Raw genomic sequence first — 20,964 nt, 5'->3', positions numbered from 1 at the left:
AGTCCTTAGAATTTGGACTAAGTGGAATCTGTGACTCTTTAAATTCTCCATCCCCTCTTTCATCAGTGTTGCTCTCGTAGTCCTTAGAATCGGGACTAAGTGGAAGAATTGACTTTCTATTCATAGTGGAAGGATTCCCACTATATTCATCAATATGAATAGAGTTGTTACGCGATGAAGATGTTGATGGTGTATAAACCGAAACTTCACCATCAGAGCAATCCATCACTTTCAAATAGAAAATGTTGAATGACACAAATGGAGTCTCCTGAGAGTATTATATAGCTTAAAGAATGAAATATTCCCTCCAAAGTTATTCCCTCCAAAAATTTTCGCGAAAATATTTCAAAATATTTCCCTCCAAAAATTTTCGCGAAAATATTTCCCTCCAAAAGTTTGTTAGATTTATTTACCTTTATTATTTTATTCTACAATTGATTGAAAAACATAAACTAATTTATTTTTATGAAATAAATCACTAAAATTCAAATTGTAAATCACAACTTGTACATTAATTATTCTAATAGTTAAAGTATATCATATTTACTTAACAATTTCTTTTTTTCTAATTTTTATAATATATTCTCAAACATATTAATCCCACATTCAATCCGTTGTAAAACAACTCTACAATATTCTCTCTATAATAATGTAAAACAAATTATCCCACATTAATCGTATGGAAAAACATCTTCGTAATTTCACTTATATAATAAATTTCGCTATCACTATTACTCGCCTCACATCTAGGTTTTCTGAAATTCCTTGAAAGACTCGTGAATTTGTGGAGCAGTGATATTGCTATCAACAATATATACAACGAAGAATTGTCGCAATTGAAAGGCAAGTACAATTATTTTTTCGAAATTTTCATATTAAATTACGTTAATGAAAAATATATATTTTTTTAAATTAAAAAATTTTCCAAGCCAATCTTTTTTTTTTATACCACATGGTGAATCGGTAACTGTGAATCGGGCTGGGCGGGGCGGGCGGGCCGGGTGGGCTGGGCGGGCCGGGCAGGCGGCGGGCCGGGTGGGCTGGGCGGGCCGGGCGGGCGGGCCGGGTGGGCGGGGGGCGGGGGGGGGCGGGGCGGGCGGGTGGGATGGGCGGGGTGGGCGGGTGGGCTAGGCGGGGCGGGCGGGTGGGATGGGCGGGGCGGGCGGGGTGGTCTGGGGTGGGCGGGGCGGGGCGGGCGGGCAGGTGGGATGGGCGGGGCGGGCGGGCGGGCGGGTGGGATGGGCGGGGTGGTCTGGGCGGGTGGGCGGGGCGGGGCGGGCGGGTGGGATGGGCGGGGCGGGGCGGGCGGGCGGGTGGGATGGGCGGGGTGGGTGGGGGGCTGGGCGGGGCGGGCGGGTGGGCTGGGCGGGGCGGGCGGGTGGGATGGGCGGGGCGGGCGGGGTGGTCTGGGGTGGGACCACCCTGCCCGCCCCGCCCATCCCACCCGCCCGCCCCGCCCTGCCCACCCGCCCACCCCGCCCATCCCACCCGCCCGCCCCGCCCCGCCCATCCCACCCGCCCACCCCACCCGCCCCGCCCACCCGGCCCGCCCACCCCGCCCATCCCACCCGCCCGCCCACCCGCCCATCCTGCCCGCCCGCCCACCCGGCCCGCCCACCCCGCCCACCCCCCACCCGCCCACCCCGCCCACCCGGCCCGCCCACCCCGCCCACCCGCCCGCCCCGCCCACCCCGCCCATCCCACCCGCCCGCCCACCCAGCCCATCCCCCCGCCCGCCCACCCCCCCATCCCACCCGCCCGCCCACCCGGCCCGCCCACCCCGCCCACCCCGCCCGCCCACCCGCCCCACCCGCCCCCCGCCCGCCCCGCCCCGCCCATCCCCCGGCCCACCCGCCCGCCCCGCCCACCCGGCCCACCCCGCCCCGCCCCGCCCACCCCCCCCGCCCACCCGGCCCGCCCCACCCCGCCCGCCCAGCCCACCCCGCCCGCCCGCCCCGCCCAGCCCACCCGCCCGCCCGCCCCGCCCCCCACCCGCCCGCCCCCACCCCCGGCTGCCCCGCCCCGCCCGGGGCGGGGCGGGGATTCCGGGAATCGCGGCGCCGCCGGCGCAGCGCCACCCCTGGGCGGCCCCGCCCCGCCCCGCCCGAGGGCGGAGCGTCGATTCGCGCCGCCCGCGTAGCGCCACCCCCGGGCCGCCCCGCTCCGCCCTCGGGCGGGGCGGGGCGGCCCGGGGGTGGCCCTGTGCGGGCGGGGTGGGCTGGGCGGGTGGGCGGGCGGGCTGGGCGGGCGGGGTGGGGCGGGCGGGCGGGTGGGCTGGGCGGGGCGGGCGGGTGGGGTGGGCGGGTGGGCGGGTGGGATGGGCGGGCCGGGCGGGCGGGCCGGGTGGGGGTGGGATGGGCGGGGCGGGCGGGCGGGTGGGGTGGGATGGGCGGGGCGGGCGGGCCGGGTGGGATGGGCGGGGCGGGCGGGTGGGATGGGCGGGGCGGGCGGGCCGGGTGGGATGGGCGGGTGGGATGGGCGGGGCGGGCGGGGCGGGCGGGTGGGATGGGCGGGGCGGGCGGGCGGGTGGGCTGGGCGGGGTGGGCGGGTGGGATGGGCGGGGCGGGCGGGGTGGTGGTGGGATGGGCGGGGCGGGCGGACCACCCTGCCCGCCCCGCCCATCCCACCCGCCCACCCCGCCCAGCCCACCCGCCCGCGCCCGCCCCGCCCATCCCACCCGCCCCGCCCATCCCACCCGCCCACCCCGCCCAGCCCACCCGCCCGCCCCGCCCACCCCACCCGCCCGCCCCCCGCCCATCCCACCCGCCCAGCCCACCCCCGCCCGCCCCCCCCGCCCATCCCACCCGCCCGCCCCCCACCCCGCCCCGCCCATCCCACCCGCCCGCCCGCCCATCCCACCCGCCCCCGCCCCGCCCATCCCACCGCGCCCCACCCCCCGCCCCGCCCATCCCACCCGCCCCCGCCCGCCCCGCCCATCCCGCCCGCCCGCCCCGCCCACCCCACCCGCCCCCCGCCCCGCCCGCCCCGCCCATCCCACCCGCCCGGCCCACCCGGCCCGCCCACCCCGCCCGGCCCGCCCACCCACCCCCCGCCCCCCCACCCGGCCCGCCCCGCCCGCCCCGCCCAGCCCACCCACCCCCCCCGCCCGCCCCTCCCAGCCCACCCCGCCCAGCCAACCCGCCCACCCGCCCAGCCACCTCGCCCGCCCGGCCCGCCCCCGCCCAGCCACGCCCGCCCCGCCCAGCCCACCCGGCCCGCCCGCCCACCCCCCCGCCCCGCCCACCCGCCCGCCCCGCCCAGCCCCGCCCAACAATTTTTTTATTTACTAATTTATGTGTTTTTTTTTTAGGAAAATGGCATCAAGAAAAATTTCTGTGAATCTTTCTGGAGCAAGGAGTCTTAAAGGTGTATCTTCAAAAAGCGTTGGTGAACGAACTCCACCTGAGCTCATACCTACAAAAAACGTTGGTGAACGAACTCCACCTGAGCTCATACCTACAAATATGTCAACTGTTTTAAGTGATAAGAAGCTAATCTCAGATTGGAAAAGTTCAAAAGAGGTGAAATTTCCATCAAGAGCCTGGTATGTGAAAGAAAGAGAGAGCACAACTGTGAATATATATCTATACATTGATACACGCAATAATACTGAAAATTTGGAGGTGATGGGAAAAGTCATAGATATGTGTTCGGTACCAAACACTGAAGTTGTTTACGTACTTACAAAAACTGCCAAGTCACATGAAAGGATTAAATACCGACTATCATATTCATTATATGATAGGAGAGAGGTATCTACAAAGTTGTGTAAACAAATCGTAAATGATATGACACAAAACACGGTAAGTATTGTTATTTGTATTTTTATTTTGCGTTTTGAAAATGTCTCGCTATATTTTTTAACTTTGATTATATTAACATATGATATTTTGTTTGGCAGAATTTTGTTGAAAGCTGTTCAATTATGGTGGGAGGCATTCATTACATAGAGAAGTATATCATGAACGTTGTCAGCCATTTTTACTCAGTGTCAGAGGAAGATATGCAAAACATGGAAAATGTAGTAATTGATGATGCTACAAAACTACATCCAAAGAATCAGAAAAAAAAGGCCTCTGGTGGATAAATCTAGCAAGGGTAAACAAGTTACTTTTGAGGACGATGAAGTTGACAATGAAGCATATGTTGCCATTACTGAAGATGACATTGAAATTGTGGAAGGTCGTAAAAGACCAAAAGTAACAATGGCCAAGAATAGATCTCTTCAGAATGTTAAGACGAAAAAAAGTAGAGTTGAAGATCTTGAAGTAGTCATTACCAGCAGTCAAGAACCTAGTGAAACTTCAAAAGAAAGCAGAGAAATCATTACACCAGGAGCTGATTTAGGTGATGGCATTATCAAAACAAAACAAAATGCCATTCGACAGAATTTGACAAAGAGAAACCTAGTTGATGGTGGTCGTACATTTCAGTTAAATGTGACACAAACCTATAAGGCAAGTGAAGGACAATGCCAATATCAAGTCAGAAAGCCGCACCATCTGCATGTTCACAACTTGAAGACATTGATGAGGTACAATCCATATGCTCATGTGGTTAGTTATGTGCTTCTTGTTGATCCACTTCAAGTTCCCAACAAAGAAGCATTTGATAAGTCAAAATGTTTTGAATACAATTATTATGTGCTTGGGGGGAACCATTCTGTTGAAGCTCAAAGACAATTGATGGAGGAATATCCTAATAACCCACGTTTTGAAACGATGAAATGTATCATTTATGCTGGTTTAAATGAAACAGAAGCAAAGCTAGTGGCATGGGATCATAATTCAGATAATGAATATAGGATGTCTATGACTTTGGTCCAAAAGGTTAGATTTATTCATAGTGAATTCCTAGAAAAATGTGGTGGGGATAAGATCAATATTACTACAGATTTCCGAAAGGAATGTTGTATGGAAATAGGCTATCAAATTGAAGATAAAGGCAATTCAAAAAATGGAAAAGACAACAGATCTAGCGATTTATTCAGAGGTGTTGATAACATTTTCCAATTGGCATTTAGAACTGGAGATATTTGGAATTTGATTGATGACATTTTTAGCATGTGGGAAGACATTGGCATTAAAAACCAGAAGGTCAGAAAGTCTAAGCCATTGATATGTAGCAACAATAAATCAGCGCCTGAACTGAAGCAACTTCCAGACGATATGACCATCACGCCTTGGAGGGCGATGCAAGGAGTGAAAGATGAAAAAATTGTCAAAACAATATTATCTCGTGTGAAGTCGGGGGAATTATCATTGGAAGAAATGTCTGAAGAATTTCAAAAGTAAGTTTGCTGAATTATTTTTACTTATTTCCAGGATTATAGTTATCTTTTAACTAAAACATGTTGTTATTGGTAGTATTTGTTATACATATCAGTATATTAACTTTTTCTTACTTTATCTATGCAGTCACAAAGTTTACATGAAAATTCAGGAACAAATGGTTAAATTGTTGAATGAAGATAGTTGGGATGATGTTGTACGCAACTATCCAGATTCAAGTTCTACATCAACATTGAAAGCTTTTTATCTTGCATTTAAAAAGGTAACTTGATTTATACATTCAGTTTTAATCATCTGTGTACTATTTTTAATTTAAATTAAAACTTACACATACATTTGTTTGTTTGGTAAAAGATGAAGAAAGAAGATAATGGAGCACCAGACAGTTTCAAGACTTTTATTGAAAAAATAAAGATTGAAAGACTGAGAAAGCAACGTATTAAGAATGTTGAACTTGATCCAACTCTTAATCATTTCATTTGGAATGGGCTAGACACTATTCAATATCAAGTAATACAAGGCGACTGTGAAGACATTGCGAAACTCATACCAAAAAGGGATTATGCCCTCGTTATTGCAGATATTCCCCATGGTTTCAATATTCCAAACATTTGCTATGATAATGACCCTTATACTTATCAAGCTTTTAATAAAGTGGTGGCGGGATTTAAGGAAGTGACGTCATCACCATTATGGAGATTTGTGACATTTCATTCAGACACACAGTTGGCAATGTTATTGTCAAGCTTCAAGGGGAAAACAAATTCAAGGATGCAGCTTACATGGTAAGATGTTTAAAGGTATATTTGATTAATGTTGAAAAATTAATTTATGTACAAGTTAATTGAAATTTTACTATTTTATGTTACAGGCAAAAGTCAAATCTTCTTGACAATGAAGATCAACAATTTATAAATGACTGTGAGTTCATTCATATTGATAGTTGGGCAAAAGATGATAGCCATATGTCTATGATTTTTAATCGGGTGGACAAAAAGAGTCATAGCCAAATACTGACTTATGATGCTGTTGTGAGAAAACTAACATATGAAGACAAAGAAATGAAAGGAGAGATAGTTAACATTTATCAGAAACCACAATTATTGATTAACTATCTTATAGACATATGTTCAAATGAAGGAGATTGGGTTCTGGATTTATTTTCTGGCTCAGGTACGTTTTGCCACATGGAATTGAATTTCAATATGTTCTTTTTTTTAATTAATATGTCATTGTACTAATTTACTTCATTATTTTTTTGTGCTTGATAATTAGGTACAACACTAGCATGCTGCCTTCAAAAAGGAAGAAATTGCATTGCAATTGAGAAAGATCCATTACAATGCAATTTCATTCAGCAAAGAATTAATGCTCTTCAATTTCTTCCAGATGCAATGCAAGAAATTGGGTTGAAGAAAGGGGACTTTAGTGAATCACGTATGGCAAAAAAGGCAAAGGAACCCCAACCACCATTACATGGAATGTATGGAAAGACACATATTGGGGGATTTGCAGACATGAAAGACCCATTAGAAGAGGAAAATGAGCAAAATGAGCAAAATGAAACAGAAAATATTGTGGAAGAGGACAATGATGAAACTCTAGAGGACGAAGAGTTTGGATTACGTGACATTCTTGATTAAATTTAAGTTATGCTTGTAACTCAAGCTTTGCAATGTTTTGACTTTGACATTTTATGAGAAGAATAAACACTCAATTAGGGTTGTTATACGTTCAATATTGGTAATATGTGATTTTTGCATTGATTTTTAAGTTAATCATTTTTTTTTTTTAAAAGTAGTTATTATTATCCTTTTGACATGAAATTCATAAAAAAAACTATTATTTGACCATTTTTAGTTAATATTTTTGTATAAAAATTGTGATTTTGACATGTTAATTCTAGCAAAAAATTATCAAAACGTTTAGTTTTTTTGTTATATTTATGTTAAAAATGGTTATTTTTTTATGTCCATTGTTAAAAAATGTTGTTTTTTAGAAACAATTATTTCATGTCGATTGAAAAATTAATTAAGGGGGTTGAAAAGATGTCTAAATATGTAGATTATCTAAAATTCAAACTATCGACTTTATAATTTAAAAACGCAAAACAATAAAAAGCCCACTAAAAAAAAAAAAAATTAAGATAGAGAACAAGAAAATATGAATACAATGACGACTTCAAAAACTATCAAATTTAGAAAATAATTTTTTACATTTCACACACTAGAAAATTTAAAGTCAAAAAATAGGTCTTTTAAAAAAAGGGTGTGATGCAGAATACACACTTTTTAAAATCAGGATGAAAATCACTACCATTCACCGAGCCTCACCCACTTAATGCACATGAAAAAAATTAAAGTTCCAAAAAGCATGTTCTTAAAAAAACATGTGTATTCTGCATCAACACTTTTGAAAATCGGGTCATTTTTTTGCCACCTCTACAAAACGGGTAACAGTATCAGTTCCCGTTTCAAAGTTTACATTGTTATCCCTAGAAACTGGTATATTGAGATAGAACTCCGACATGGTACTGGCGAATGGGATATCTTATGCGAAGGGTTTTTATTAACATTCTTATTTGAAGACCAATGGATGGATACTATTGACGATGCGCTACAAATTGTGAAAGTCGCTATCTTCAAAATACCACAGGAACCAGAAGAAATATTTCAACCAGAATGGTCACATCAGTTAAGCCATGCCCTAGAATGTTACAACATGCAAGTGGAGGATGATGATGATGACCCCCGAAACATTAACATTCCGGAAATAGAAGGGAGTTGTAAAATTCGAGGATCGTCGATTGAGGACCCTGACATCACAGCGCCACTAAAAACGAAACAGGTGAACATTGGTACAAATGAGGAGCCGAAGTACGCGACCCTGGGGAAGTATTGGGATGATGCCACGGTGGATAAGGTCGTCAATTTATTGTGCGAATATCAAGACTTATTCTCGACCAAAATAACAGAGTTAAATGGGACTCTCGGTGACCTGGGGATGATGAAGATAACTCTGAAACTGGAAGTGAAGCCAGTTAAGTAGCGTCCTTACCATTTGAATCTGAAGTATAAGGAAAAAGTCTGCGAAGAATTAGACAAAATTCTTGCAGTAGGAATTATTGAACCTGTGGAAGAGTCTGATTGGGTGAGTCCTATGATAGTGCAGGAGAAAAAATAGAAGGGCGAAATTTGAATCTACGTGGACCTCTTAAAATTGAATGATGCTTGTGTTCATGACCCATTCTTGACCCCGTTTATAGATGAATTCCTGGAGAATGTTGGTGGACAGGAAGCATACTCATTCACAGATGGGTTCTCGGGGTACCATCGGATCAAGATTGAGCAGGAAGATAGGAGCAAAACCGCCTTTGCGACTGAATGGGGATGTTTCCAGTACACTATTATGCCCTTCGGTTTGAAGAATGCGCTAGCGATATTTTCGCGCGTAGTAGTGGTCGCGTTCAAAGAATTCATTCATAAGTTTTTGGAGGTTTATTTTGACGATTGGACTGTATTTGGGCTAGTCAAGAAACATGTAGCGAGCTTACGATTGATGTTGGATACGTGTTGACGACACCAGATTGAACTAAATCTTAAAAAGTGTACATTCCTCATCCCTTTTGGAAACTAGCTTAGCCATGTAGTCTGCAGACAAGGCTTGATGGTGGACCCTACGAAGATTGTTGTCATACTCAATTTGCAAGCGCTGCGCAGTGTCAAAAAACTTCGTACCACGTTGGGACACACTGGCTACTATAGAAAGTTTATTAAGGGCTACGCACAAATCACGGCACCAATGGAACAATTATTGAAAAAGGATGCTACGTATTTTTGGAATGATGACTGTAAGAAGAGTCTGGAGATTCTAAAGGAAAAGATGGCATCTGCCCCAATTTTGGTTTTCCCAAAATGGGACATTGAATTTTATGTACATGTTGATGCGTAGTGTATCGCGCTGGGCACTGTACTCACGCAGGAAGGAGCGGAAGGCATTGATCACCCGATCGCTTTCGCAAGTTGACGATTGTCTAAAGCAAAAAAGAACTACTCCACTACTGAGTGTGAGGAGTTGGCGATGGTATATGTGCTCCAGAAATACCACCACTATCTACTCGGTAGGCACTTTAAAATGTATACCGATCACTCTGCATTGAAATACCTGGTGAAAAAGCCTGTGTTGGGGGGGCGCATTTGTAGATGGTTGTTACTATTTCAGGAATATGATTTCGAGGTCATTGTAAAGACGGGATGCCTAAACGCAGGCCTAAATCACCTGTCCCGAATTGAGAACAGCGAGAAGCCAACAAATTTGGAGGAAGGACTACCTGATGCACAACTCTATGCAGTGCGTGTCACGGATGGACACTTCGAGGATATAATCCACTTCTTAACCACAGGGACTGCGTCACAGGGGTATTCAGTTCAGCAAAAGAAAGAATTGGTGGTACGCGCGGCGGATTTTACTATTATCGCGAGGCACCTCTACAAAATGGGAAATGACGAAATATTACAAAGATATGTACTTGAATTTGGACGAGACAGATCCTCGCAGAAGCGCATGGGGGGGGGGGGGTTGCAGGAGGACAGTTTGTGGGATGGGCGACAACACAGAAGATTCTTCACACCAGACTATGGTGGCCAACCCTACATCAAGACTCAAAAGCGTACTGTCGGGCCTGTGACGTATGTTAGTGGACTGGGAAACCATTGCGAAGGGATGAGATGCCACTCAATCCATAGATGATGCTACAACCATTTGAAAAATGGGCCATAGACTTTGTGGGGCCTATCACCACTCAAGGGAAGATAGGTGCGCACTATATCATCACTGCGATAGAATATTTAACCAGATGGGTGGAAGCACAGTCGGTTAAGGACTGCACATCTGCAAAATTTTTATTTGACAACATCTTGACGTGGTTTGGATGCCCAAAAATTATAATGAGTTACCACAGAACACACTTCCTAAATGAAACTATCAACACACTCACTGAAGAATTTTATGTGTATCATCAGCGAAGCACGCCGTACCATCCACAAGCAAACGGGACCGTAGAAGCATTCAACAAGATTCTGGAGACTGTGTTGACCAAAGTATGTAACATGCAACGAACTAATTGGGATTTACTCATACCTGCCATGTTATGGGCATACAGAACAACATCCAAAAAATTGACAGGGCAGACACTGTTCAAGTTAGTCTACGGCACAAAAGCAGTCATGCCAATGGAATATATTGTACCCAATTTGTGGATAATAGTGATGATAGGCATGGCCAACCACGAAGCCTTGGAAGAGAGGCTCGCGCAACTAGAAGAACTAGAGGAAGAACGATTTCTAGTAGGCATCCATCAACAAGTACAAAAACAGTGCGAGAAAGCTTGGCAGGATCGCCACATCACATTGTGCATGTTCAAAGTCAACGATTTGGTATTACTGTATGAAAGCAAGTTCGAGAAATTCCCTAGAAAACTCTGAATGCATTGGTTGGGACCATATGTAGTCAAAGAGGTCACCGATGGGGGCGCGGTCCAGCTCGGCAAGCTTAATGGAGAGCCCTTCCCAGGAAAGGTAAATGGCAGTCACCTGAAGCTCTACACGAGTGGGTCGGCTGCCTGACTAACCAACCAAAGTATAGTCTCAGCACTTCAAGCAGTTGAAAGAAGGCGCGGGACTATAAACGAGTCTGCAGGAAAGCTGCGTGGAAACAGGGTTCCGCGTAAGAAGCGTTTATTAAAAGAAGTGCAGTCGCACATAGAGGGTTGCGTTGCTGCATAGAAAGGCAGGAAAGTGACCATTGAGGTCACTGTTCATGACAAGATGGTCAATCTGAGGCAACAAGGAGCAGACGTGAAGTCAGTATTGGATTTGAAACGATCTCCAGTATGTATCGCATTAATTAACCAAAAAAGGAGGGAACGGTCGAATTTGAATATTGGCTGGCTTATAAATCACAGCTGGTCATCTACCAGACAAACCATGGCACTATGAGACTTAAGTTATTGAGTTACCTGATAGATATGGACCCGTCCAACTTCGATGATTTGCAGGACCTTTGGGACAGCGTAATGCCGACGGCCGAAGTCACCATGCCGAGCTCAACACCAATGGTAAGAGACATACCACAAATTCCCAGACAAATAGCAGGACTGGTCCGGATATCACTGCGAAACTTGTGGTCGGGTAAGCGATTTATAAAAGATAAGGGCGAGATGGTGAATCTTGGGATATCGTGGACAAGTGCAACCTTGGGCTATGTGCCTACGATAAACCTTGAAGATTGGGACCTCGCGGACAACAACATCTCTCTTGCAAAAATGCAACACAAGCTGCAGCAGATATTGAGTATACGGGACCAGAGATTGCAAACTTACTGCACTTGCACAAAGAGTTCATGGCTTTGGCATCTCAACTAGAGTTAAAATCCTATGAGGAGCCGCTTTTTGTTAACCGAGCAAAGCAGAATGAGCATCATCGGTTAGGCGAACTAGTAAGGGAAATGGAGCAGGAGCATGACGAAGTGTTGCAAGAAGTAAGGAGGGAACAACGAAGTGTAGTACATCACTCACAGGGATGGTGAACTGCAAAGCCTTGGCAACGCGTCTTGCTGCACAAACGAGTGACTTGGGACGAGTCATGATGATTGTGTTGGGGGCCTGTTGGGCAGCGGATCCCCCGCGTAACGGTTTTGGGGCTTGAAGCCCACATTTTTGGGTATTGTATTGTAAAAGCTCTGCGAAGTGCGCAGAGCGCGAATTGTAATGGGTCAAGTCTAAGGGTAGTCCACCCTAAAATATTATAAATTAATCTAGAATGTGTCGGCCTACCCATGGTCTGCGGACCATGGGAATGTATAAATAAGAGCAAGGCTCTAAGTGTAAAAGGCAGCTTTTTGGTAATAGAAGTAATATGGGTGTCTAAAAGTGATAGTAGATCTGAGTCTGTAAGTGCAAGTTTGGGTTGTAATAGGAGATAGAGGCTCTGCAGCTGTGTGCGCGAAGGCCTGGTTAGAGTCCGCAGTTGTGTGCACGGACCCCTACAGCTGTGTGCGCAGGGCAGGAAGTGGATAGTAACTGGACAAAGGCCTTAATAAAGATAAGTTGATTTTGAAATATCGTGTATCTGTTCTAGATTTTGGGTTATGCACCTGTTCCTAATTTATGATTATGTGTATGTCTGTTTATGTTAAATAATAACTGAAATATCTATACCTTCGTAAGTAACAAAAGATCTATAATAATATTAAGTAAAGAAAAGGTAAATTGCATTCGCGCTTGACTAAGGTAGTTGCTCCGAGAAGACAGCTGCGCGGAAGCAACACAACGCGTAGGATCACTCCGTGCAAACCCAGACCACATCAAGACATCCCTAGGGTGTGGAAACCTGGTTCCAGCATCCTCCCATACTACCTCAAGTGAGACTTCAGTCCGCGCTCCGCGGACTATTTCCGAAAGGGTCGTTAGTGTCGGGATTTGTTTGGCTAAACATTTCTGAACTTAGGTCAGGCCCCATTAAGCCAACACGAATCATTAAGAAGGTTTGATTCCCTCTCACAACAGTGGCATTATCATCTATTAGGTCATACATTCATAAACTGTTCATTTACCAATTAAAACATGATGAGATTCATAACTAAATTATGTCATAAAACCATGCTTATAACCAACATATAACTAGAATAATAACAATGATAAAACAAACATCAAAGGAACATAATAACAAGTATGAATACTCATGAAATACAAGAGGAAAAGAGCTCTTATTAACATATTCAAAACCAACCAAGTCAGGGACTTCCATGTACCACTCGACCTAGATTGGGCTGAACCAAATCTTTCTTTCAACAAATCATCCCCATTCCATATTCCAAGAATGGTGTGGGATCCCATGGAATAAACCAACCAAAACCAAACCAAGTATTATAGAGGCCAAACCACCTCAACCCTTTACCAATGATTCAACCTCACGGCTAGACATGACTAACCATCACCAGATTGGTATCTACCAAAGTTATCCAGGGCTCCAGAAATTTTTTTCCAACCCAGCTCTAGGAATATTAACTAAACAAATAGATGTCGCAGGGCTCCAAAGTGTTTGTCCAACCAATGCTCCAGAACTAGTGACTCAACCCACCAAGGGCTCTAGAGCGTTTGTCCAAGGCTTCCACGACTAGTAATTCAACCCAAGTTGTTCAAGGGATTCCAAAGCATTTGTCCAACCAAGGCTCCGGGAACTAATAACCCAACCGACAACCATAAGGAACATAAGCACCAATCAAAAACAATCAAGTGGGAAACCCACAACACTATGGCTATCCAGGAATGACAAGGCTAGGAAAACCACTTTCAATCTAGGCAATCCTCCATGCCAATTACAGATCATAACCAAACAACTATATGCATATGTCGTGCATGCCAAAACTAGCGAGGAAATCATATCTGCAACTCGATACTTGCAAAGCAAACCCACTATATTTGTCGATACCAGTGTCCCCTTACACTTTCCAGCTCTTCCTTTTCCTTCTTTCTCCATATCCAGGTATGCCAAAAATCCTCCAAGAGTGCTCCAAGAAAACTCTAAGCGTGGAAGAGTATGAGAGAGAGAAAATAGAATAGAGCTCAACGCTAAAAAAAAAAATAAATAAATAAATAAATAAATAATAATAAATAAATAAATGAAAAATTGTACTAAAAAAAGCTTACACTGAAAAAAGCTAGGAACTAGTCCTCAAAAACCTTTTTATCATTGAAGCCTCTATTTTCTTCATTTCCCTCTATTTTCATTCAATTTTCCTCGCGCATTATGTGACCTTTCACCGTCCTTTTCTTTTAATTTCCATTATTTTCATAAATAAAATCCCAATTAATGCCACTTTTCCTTTGCCAATTTCCATAGCCATTAATTAATCACAAGTGATCCCCATCGCTATGTTTTTGCCAAACATTCAACTTTGAATACATGTCCAATGAACTTGGTTATTATTTTTCCTTTATTAACTTTATTACATGGATTTTTAACTGGGGTTGTTACAAAACCCTCCCCCTTGTGCGAACACCATCCTCGGTGTTCAATGACACTTATAAACCAACAAACACATATTTCCTATGGAGATTTATAACACAACTCGATGCAACATTTACATCATATCCATCTACTGAAAACATAAGCAACATATCATGAACACCATATCTCTTATTGGAGCTTTATAAAACAACTCGATGTGGTTTTTACATACATATGCATATATAGACATAACCAAAACACAACATCAAAACATATACCAAAATACATCTGCTCATCTAGAAAATAGAGAAGGATACATATCCTGCATCTAATCATCCATCTCCCATGTAGCTTCATCAGGAGCAAATTGATTCCATTGCACTTTAACTTGCTCGATTGCTCGATTCTGGATTCTAGATGGAATTATCCTTCTAGTTCCACTTGCAATACAAACCATGAAATCACATGATCAACATGTTTCACATACTGCTTAAGAAATGACACATGGAAAATATCATGGACTTTCAATGTTAGAGGCAGTGCAAGTCGGTAGGCTACTAGTCCAATCCTCTCAAGAATATTGAAAGCCCTGCAATACTGAGGTGCTATCTTAGCACATGATCCAATCCTCAAGGAGCTCTTCTTGGTCTTGATGTACAAGTACACTTTTTCCCTAACCTAAAACTCCTTAAACACCTTATGTTGATTTGCATAGCTCTTCTGGATGTCATGTGGTACCTTTATATTCTTCTTGTTTCCCTACATTTCCTATACCATCTCTTTCAACATGTCCATTCCAATCAATACGATGTTCATTGGATCACTCTAACTGATAGGAATATTACAACTTTGCCCGTAAACTGCCTCAAATAGACTTATCTTCAAAGTCTCCTACTACCCATTGTTATACGCAAACTCCACCAGTGGAAGATACTCTTCCCACTTTCGTTGTTGATGCATAACATACATTCTCAACATGTCCTCCGAAATCTTGTTGACCCTCTCTGTCTGTCCATCTGTCTACATATGATAAGTTGTACCGAAGGCTAATTTTGTACCCAACCCTACAAATAACTCCTTCAAAAACCCATAAGTGAACTTGGCATCTCTGTCTGACACAATATTCTTTAGAACACTATGCAACCTCGCTATATCTCTAATGAATACTTGTGCTACTTCACTAGTTGAATTCATAGTATTTATTAGAATGAAGTCAGCTACCTTTGTCAATTTGTCAACCATGACCATAATAGAATCATGTTGTCAAGATGTCCTTAGCAAATCTGTAATGAATTCCATGGAAATGACTAGCCATTTCCACTCTAGAATCCAAATCGGTTATAATAACCCACCTCAATGCTTACACTTTGCTTTTACCTTTTGAGAATCCAAACATCTCGCAACAAACTCTGTCACATGTTTCTTCACATTCGGCCAATGGTAGAACTTCTTAACCGTTGTCAATGTCTTATGATACCTTAGGTGACCTGAATATGACTTAGCATGAAATTCCCTCAAGACAAGTGTAGTGATATTTTAATAAATCCTAATTGACCGAGACTGCAACATTTAATTGTCAACCTAGGGTAGGTCTTGTTGTTTCAATGGAGTTCGCACTGTCTGTGCCAATACAATACAACTAAGGATGAAAAAAATGGAAAGAGCAATAAAATATGTCATTGAATCAATTGCAAAAATCAAATCATTCATGCAGAAATTAAAACACTCCACATAATTGAAATCACACTTCCCAATTACCAGAGTAAGGGCGTGCCACACAGTAAACTAATGATTACACCAGCTGGTCACTATCATTATGTTTAATCAAACCAGTGTAACAACATAATACAATCTGGAACATAAGAAAATGTATTTCACAATTTGTACAACAACATCAGAAAACCATATGACAATAAAAGAAACAATAATGTACACTACTTCTACCGCTGCAGTCCCTGCTAAAGAGGAGGGCCTTTCCTCCCTAGCAGGGGCACAAGAATAACACAAGATTAGTTAACAAATCAGATGAAGAGTAGTAACAACATCACCGTAGTGATTTTAATATTAAAAATAATTCAGAGTTACAAGAGCAGAGTAACAATGCTTTTCTATATGTTGTCCTTGTACATAGGAAATCGAGTTTCTTTTCTAATTATTACATGCCCGAAATTAGGAATAGAACAGTCATGAGAATCTCACAATTCTCATGCTAATCATAAAATAAAAGTAGTTACAACCTATTTCTATATACAAATTCTTCTCAGATACATTGGTTAAGATTGCAACCATTTGGGTTTGTTGCTTCGAAAATAAACAATTCCTAACACCCGACAACTGCTATGTGGAATAGTGCCCACAACTTGCCAGCTCCGGTGCAACAACATCCTGCGAATGAATAACGATTCAGGGTGTAATGAAAATCATTGGAGACAACAACCTTGGTGTAACAACGGTCCTCTGTATCATCACGTGGTGTAACAGCAACCTATAACAGCATTTAATGTGTAACAACAACCTGTAACAACATACATGGTGTAATAGTGAACGACTCTACTCTACTCTAAAATCGATCAACGTTTCCTATTTAATCCATAACCTTGTTCCCGCGAGAAACACCTGAAAAAGAGAAGAGCTTCCAAAATACTCCTCCAATGCTCACCCCAGTTAGCCACAAAAAGGAATATAGTATCATATTATTCAGAAAAACATGGAAAAATAACATGATAGTGGAACAGGCTGTATAAGTGAGAAAAAGGGTGATTAATCATGTAAAGATTCATGGGCCTGGACGATAACAGGATCAAAACTGGGGAAAGAAGGTGCATAAAATAGGTAAAAATTCACACCCGACATCTCCACCCAACTGAAGCAACTACATCTCCCCATGCAGAACCTTAGCTTCTCTTTTTATACCCCCGATGCAAGTCTGTAAAAATGTAAGCACTAGCAATGTCTTCACGTGGAGCTCTATACCCCTGAGTGGCCTTCATCTGTCATGGCAAAGATTCTTCCTCATAATCACATAGGTGGTAGTCTGACTGATACTCTTCTACTAGTAACCAAATCAAAGGAAATTTAAATCTAAGCCCGACCCAAAATTCCCCCAATGTCTTCACGATCCGAGCATATTCAGGCACCCATGTAACAACAGCCACGAAATTTCTATATTCAAAAGGATCCCCTTCTTGCAACTCAACGCTACAGGCTTTGGTGCATCTAACGCATCATGCTAGTGCTCGAATTTTCATCTATGCATGCAAATTGAGGCAAATCCTCACAATCCTCTTCCTATAGATGGCTGATTGTTCCCTGATCTCTGGGGTGCTCAGGAACAACTTAAACTCATGCTTGAGTTCATAAACCATCCCTGGTTTTGCTCTGACCCATAACGTTGTCCTTGCTTCATTGCTTTTGACTGATTTCATGGCCATATGCCATTCGATTTGGTTTCTCATAAATGAAAGAAAGACCCGCAACTAAAAATCTCCCATATAGGAGAAAACACTTGCTACCATTTTTGTGTTGACATACTCACACATGATTTTATGCAAAAATAGCTTGCAAAGCAAGCTCTGTTCATCAAAATCGCAAGTGTGAAAAATATCAAGAAAAGTTCAAGTAAAGGAACCTAAATAATACCTATTCTCAAAAACTGCTTTTAATTGAAATAAATAATATCATTCCGAGAGGAACATTGGATACGATGGGGACGACTGCCTGCATGCTAGCAGGTTCAAGGCAAGATCACGAAGCTTTTTCTTGTCATTCATCACATCCAGGACCTACCGTTGTAACAGATGCATTTGTTCATCCTTTTTCTTCATGGCTTCCTTATGTGTCTGTGCTTCCCATTCTCTCTCCCATTCTTCCTTTAACCACTTTTCCCTGAGGGAATCCATCATCCTTTTGTGTTCCTTGAGCGAGATCACCTCCTCTTGTAGAGAGATAACCTGCTACTTCCATTTTTGTAGCAGATAACCTGCTACTTCCATTTTTGTAGCTTTGGTAACAACAACATCTTTTCATAACACCATCCTTTGTCAAGACCCAGTGTTCTCCCACATTCATTAACAATCGAGGGTGTAATAGCCTCCTGAGGGTGAAACTGCTCCATTTCAACTATTGGTTCTTATGTAACAGCAGCGCCATCAATGGATTTATGTGTAGCAGTTTCTTTCTCTCCTTGGTCAGCTTCCATTTCCACTACTGGTTCTTGTGTAGCGGCAGTGTCATCCACTAGTTTTTGTATGTCATTTTTCCCTTGGTAGGCTTTCATCCCCATTGTTGGTTCTTGTGTAACAACATTGTCAACCAAGGGCTCCTTTGTATCCCCTACCAAATTACTTTCTGTGGATTGTGCCATCTTAGTTGTTGGTTCTTGTGTAACAACAACGTCTTCAACGTGTTTTTGTGTGTCAAGCTCCCAGTATTCGATTTGTGTTTCCCTCGAGATGGTGTCCATTGCACAAACTCTAAAACCCGTTGCCACTAGCTTCTCAGCATAGGTCCTACACACAGCACCTCGGACATCTCCCTTCCTGGCCCTGTCTACGACCTGGGCCAAAGTGTCTAACCCTGGGGCTCTTGTCGCTACCTTCCCCTATGCTAGTTGTTCCCTTAGCTCTCTATTCTCTTTTTCTAAATTTTTCAATTTTTAACAGCAAGGATTGAGTTTCACTCTTACCAGGTGAGGAAGGTTCCTCCTACTGAGCTTGCTCCTCGTCCTTCTACTTCACTGCCTCCTCGTTCTTCTTGGACATGGATGGGGACTTTGGGTGCCCACTAACCCTTATTCTCTACTTTGGCCACCTATCACCAATTGGTTTGTTAACTGGCCTTTTACCAACCCTTACTTTCGAAGGCTAGGGCTACTACTTTGTTGCCACTAGAGCTTCCTCAAATGTCCAAGTTTGTTTCCTGCGGGTAGTTCAAGCCTTCTTCCTTATGAATTCCTCCCAAATCCTGCCCTGGAAGCTTAAGGTGTCTAACACAATGAGTTTGATGAGGCCATGGTTGGTGATGCATGTTTTTGGATGCGCAGTAGTTTTGATGGCTGCAACCATATGCTTGAAGTTTCCCATCAAGCAGTAGGGAAGATTTATCAGTTGTCGAAGTCAAAGATGGTTTAGCAACAAAAAGTGGTAATTGAACATGATTATTTCCCTTTCCTCACAGGTGATGTACTTGATGAGGTAAAGGGAAACATCAGCCCATGGCTGGGGAAGTGATAAACTGTTAATCCCCCTCCCTTTCTTCACCAGTTGTTCCTCCTCTTGGAGGAAATCCTCCTTTAAGGAGGGGTCATTAATTTTCCTGTAAAACGACCTTTTTTCCTTCCAGGTAATGTTGTTACTTGGGCAATCACCTCTTTTGTGACCTCCAGATTCAAACCCCTAACCTCTGTCTGATTTCTCTCTAAATTCTTCACGAATTCCATGACAACTCCCCCATCTCATCTCTCCAGCCTCTGAAAGAACTCAAACCAACTTGCATCCTAAAAAATTTGACATGCTTTGGGCAAATTCTCAAAGCCTCTGTTGACCCCAGTTCATGCTGAATTGCTGCTCCACCCATTGCTACACAAATTCAACGTTGTTCTCCTTCCTTTTCCCTCCTTTAGAAGTTCCAGAGTATTTGGCACACTACTTATCTGTTTCAGCTTACAACTGTTCTTTTCCACTTCTCTGAGCACTCTAAATGGGGATGAAATGCTCCAGCAAGGGTAAATGGTAGGGTGGCGTAGGTGAGAATTTCAAATTAATATTTTCAATCATGGTTCGTACTGCACAGTAATGTTACCTTATTAATGCTAGGTTATGGGAGATCTAGTGAGAGGTACAATTCCCTTTTTTGGTAAGATCGGTCATTAAGTGACAATGAGTACCAAATCACCATGCTTTAATTGCGGTTTTTTAAATATTCACAGGTCATGCAAAGGTCATGTCGCAATATAGTTCACCCCCCCTCCCCAACCTAAATGTGGCAGCCAACCTCGGCCATCAAAAGCGATATCGTGTTAAATTGCCAAAATTACTTAATAAAAGTGTATAATGATATTACCTTTGTATGACATACTTGGGTGATGTGGGGAGAAGACGTTGGTGGTGAGGCGTGCGGAATTAACTCCGGCGGTCACGACAACTGTTTTCCAAACCACGATGATGCCCGTTGTCTATTGCAATAAATAATTACTTGAATTATCTCTAAAAGTCATCGGCTGTTACAGATGTAACAACCAAGACGACTATTATGTATTATTAATTTTCACAAAAGATAAAAAAAAAGAAAAAGATCGTGTAACAACATTATTGTAGAGTATGCTTGAAATAACAAATGTTGTTACAAAGTGTGTAACAACCGCCACAAAGTGGTTTTCAACTGCTACAGAAATTGTCTATCTGCGCTCGAAAAAGGTTTTCATAGCCAGATTGTTTTATTATTATTATTATTATTATTATTACTACTACTACTATTTGAAGTTTGAAGGTGTAACAGCTGCCAACAGCGGTTGGTTTTCAACTGTTACACTTATTGAAAAATTAGAATTTTGGCAGCACAAGGGGACTTTCCCTTGTTCTTGTAATCTGAAGATCTGAATTTGTGACAATGTTGACAAATGAATCCCTTGAAGCAGGTTTGTGATATAACCAAAGACGGTTCCCATT

At 43.7% G+C, this 20,964-nt stretch overlaps 1 protein-coding gene across 1 annotated transcript in view; it reads left to right on the top strand.

Moving 5' to 3' along the window:
- The first annotated feature begins 5,524 nt into the window (after positions 1 to 5,524).
- The window catches only part of LOC149166405 (uncharacterized), a 45,439-nt gene continuing 29,999 nt past the window's right edge, over positions 5,525 to 20,964 (top strand). Inside the window, exons 1-3 of the mRNA XM_089430154.1 lie at positions 5,525 to 6,076; positions 6,163 to 6,464; positions 11,347 to 11,479. Coding sequence (XP_089286280.1) covers positions 5,646 to 6,076; positions 6,163 to 6,464; positions 11,347 to 11,479 — 866 coding nt within the window. The 5' untranslated portion in view covers positions 5,525 to 5,645. The remainder of the gene's footprint in view (positions 6,077 to 6,162; positions 6,465 to 11,346; positions 11,480 to 20,964) is intronic.

The sequence above is a fragment of the Pinus tabuliformis genome, chromosome 5_1 (assembly GCF_031772625.1).
Source record: "Pinus tabuliformis cultivar Carrire ecotype Pingquan chromosome 5_1, CPIR1, whole genome shotgun sequence".
NCBI lineage: Eukaryota > Viridiplantae > Streptophyta > Pinopsida > Pinales > Pinaceae > Pinus > Pinus tabuliformis.
The sequence above is the reverse complement of the archived record's forward strand: the minus strand, read 5'-3'. Positions and strand labels throughout refer to the sequence as shown.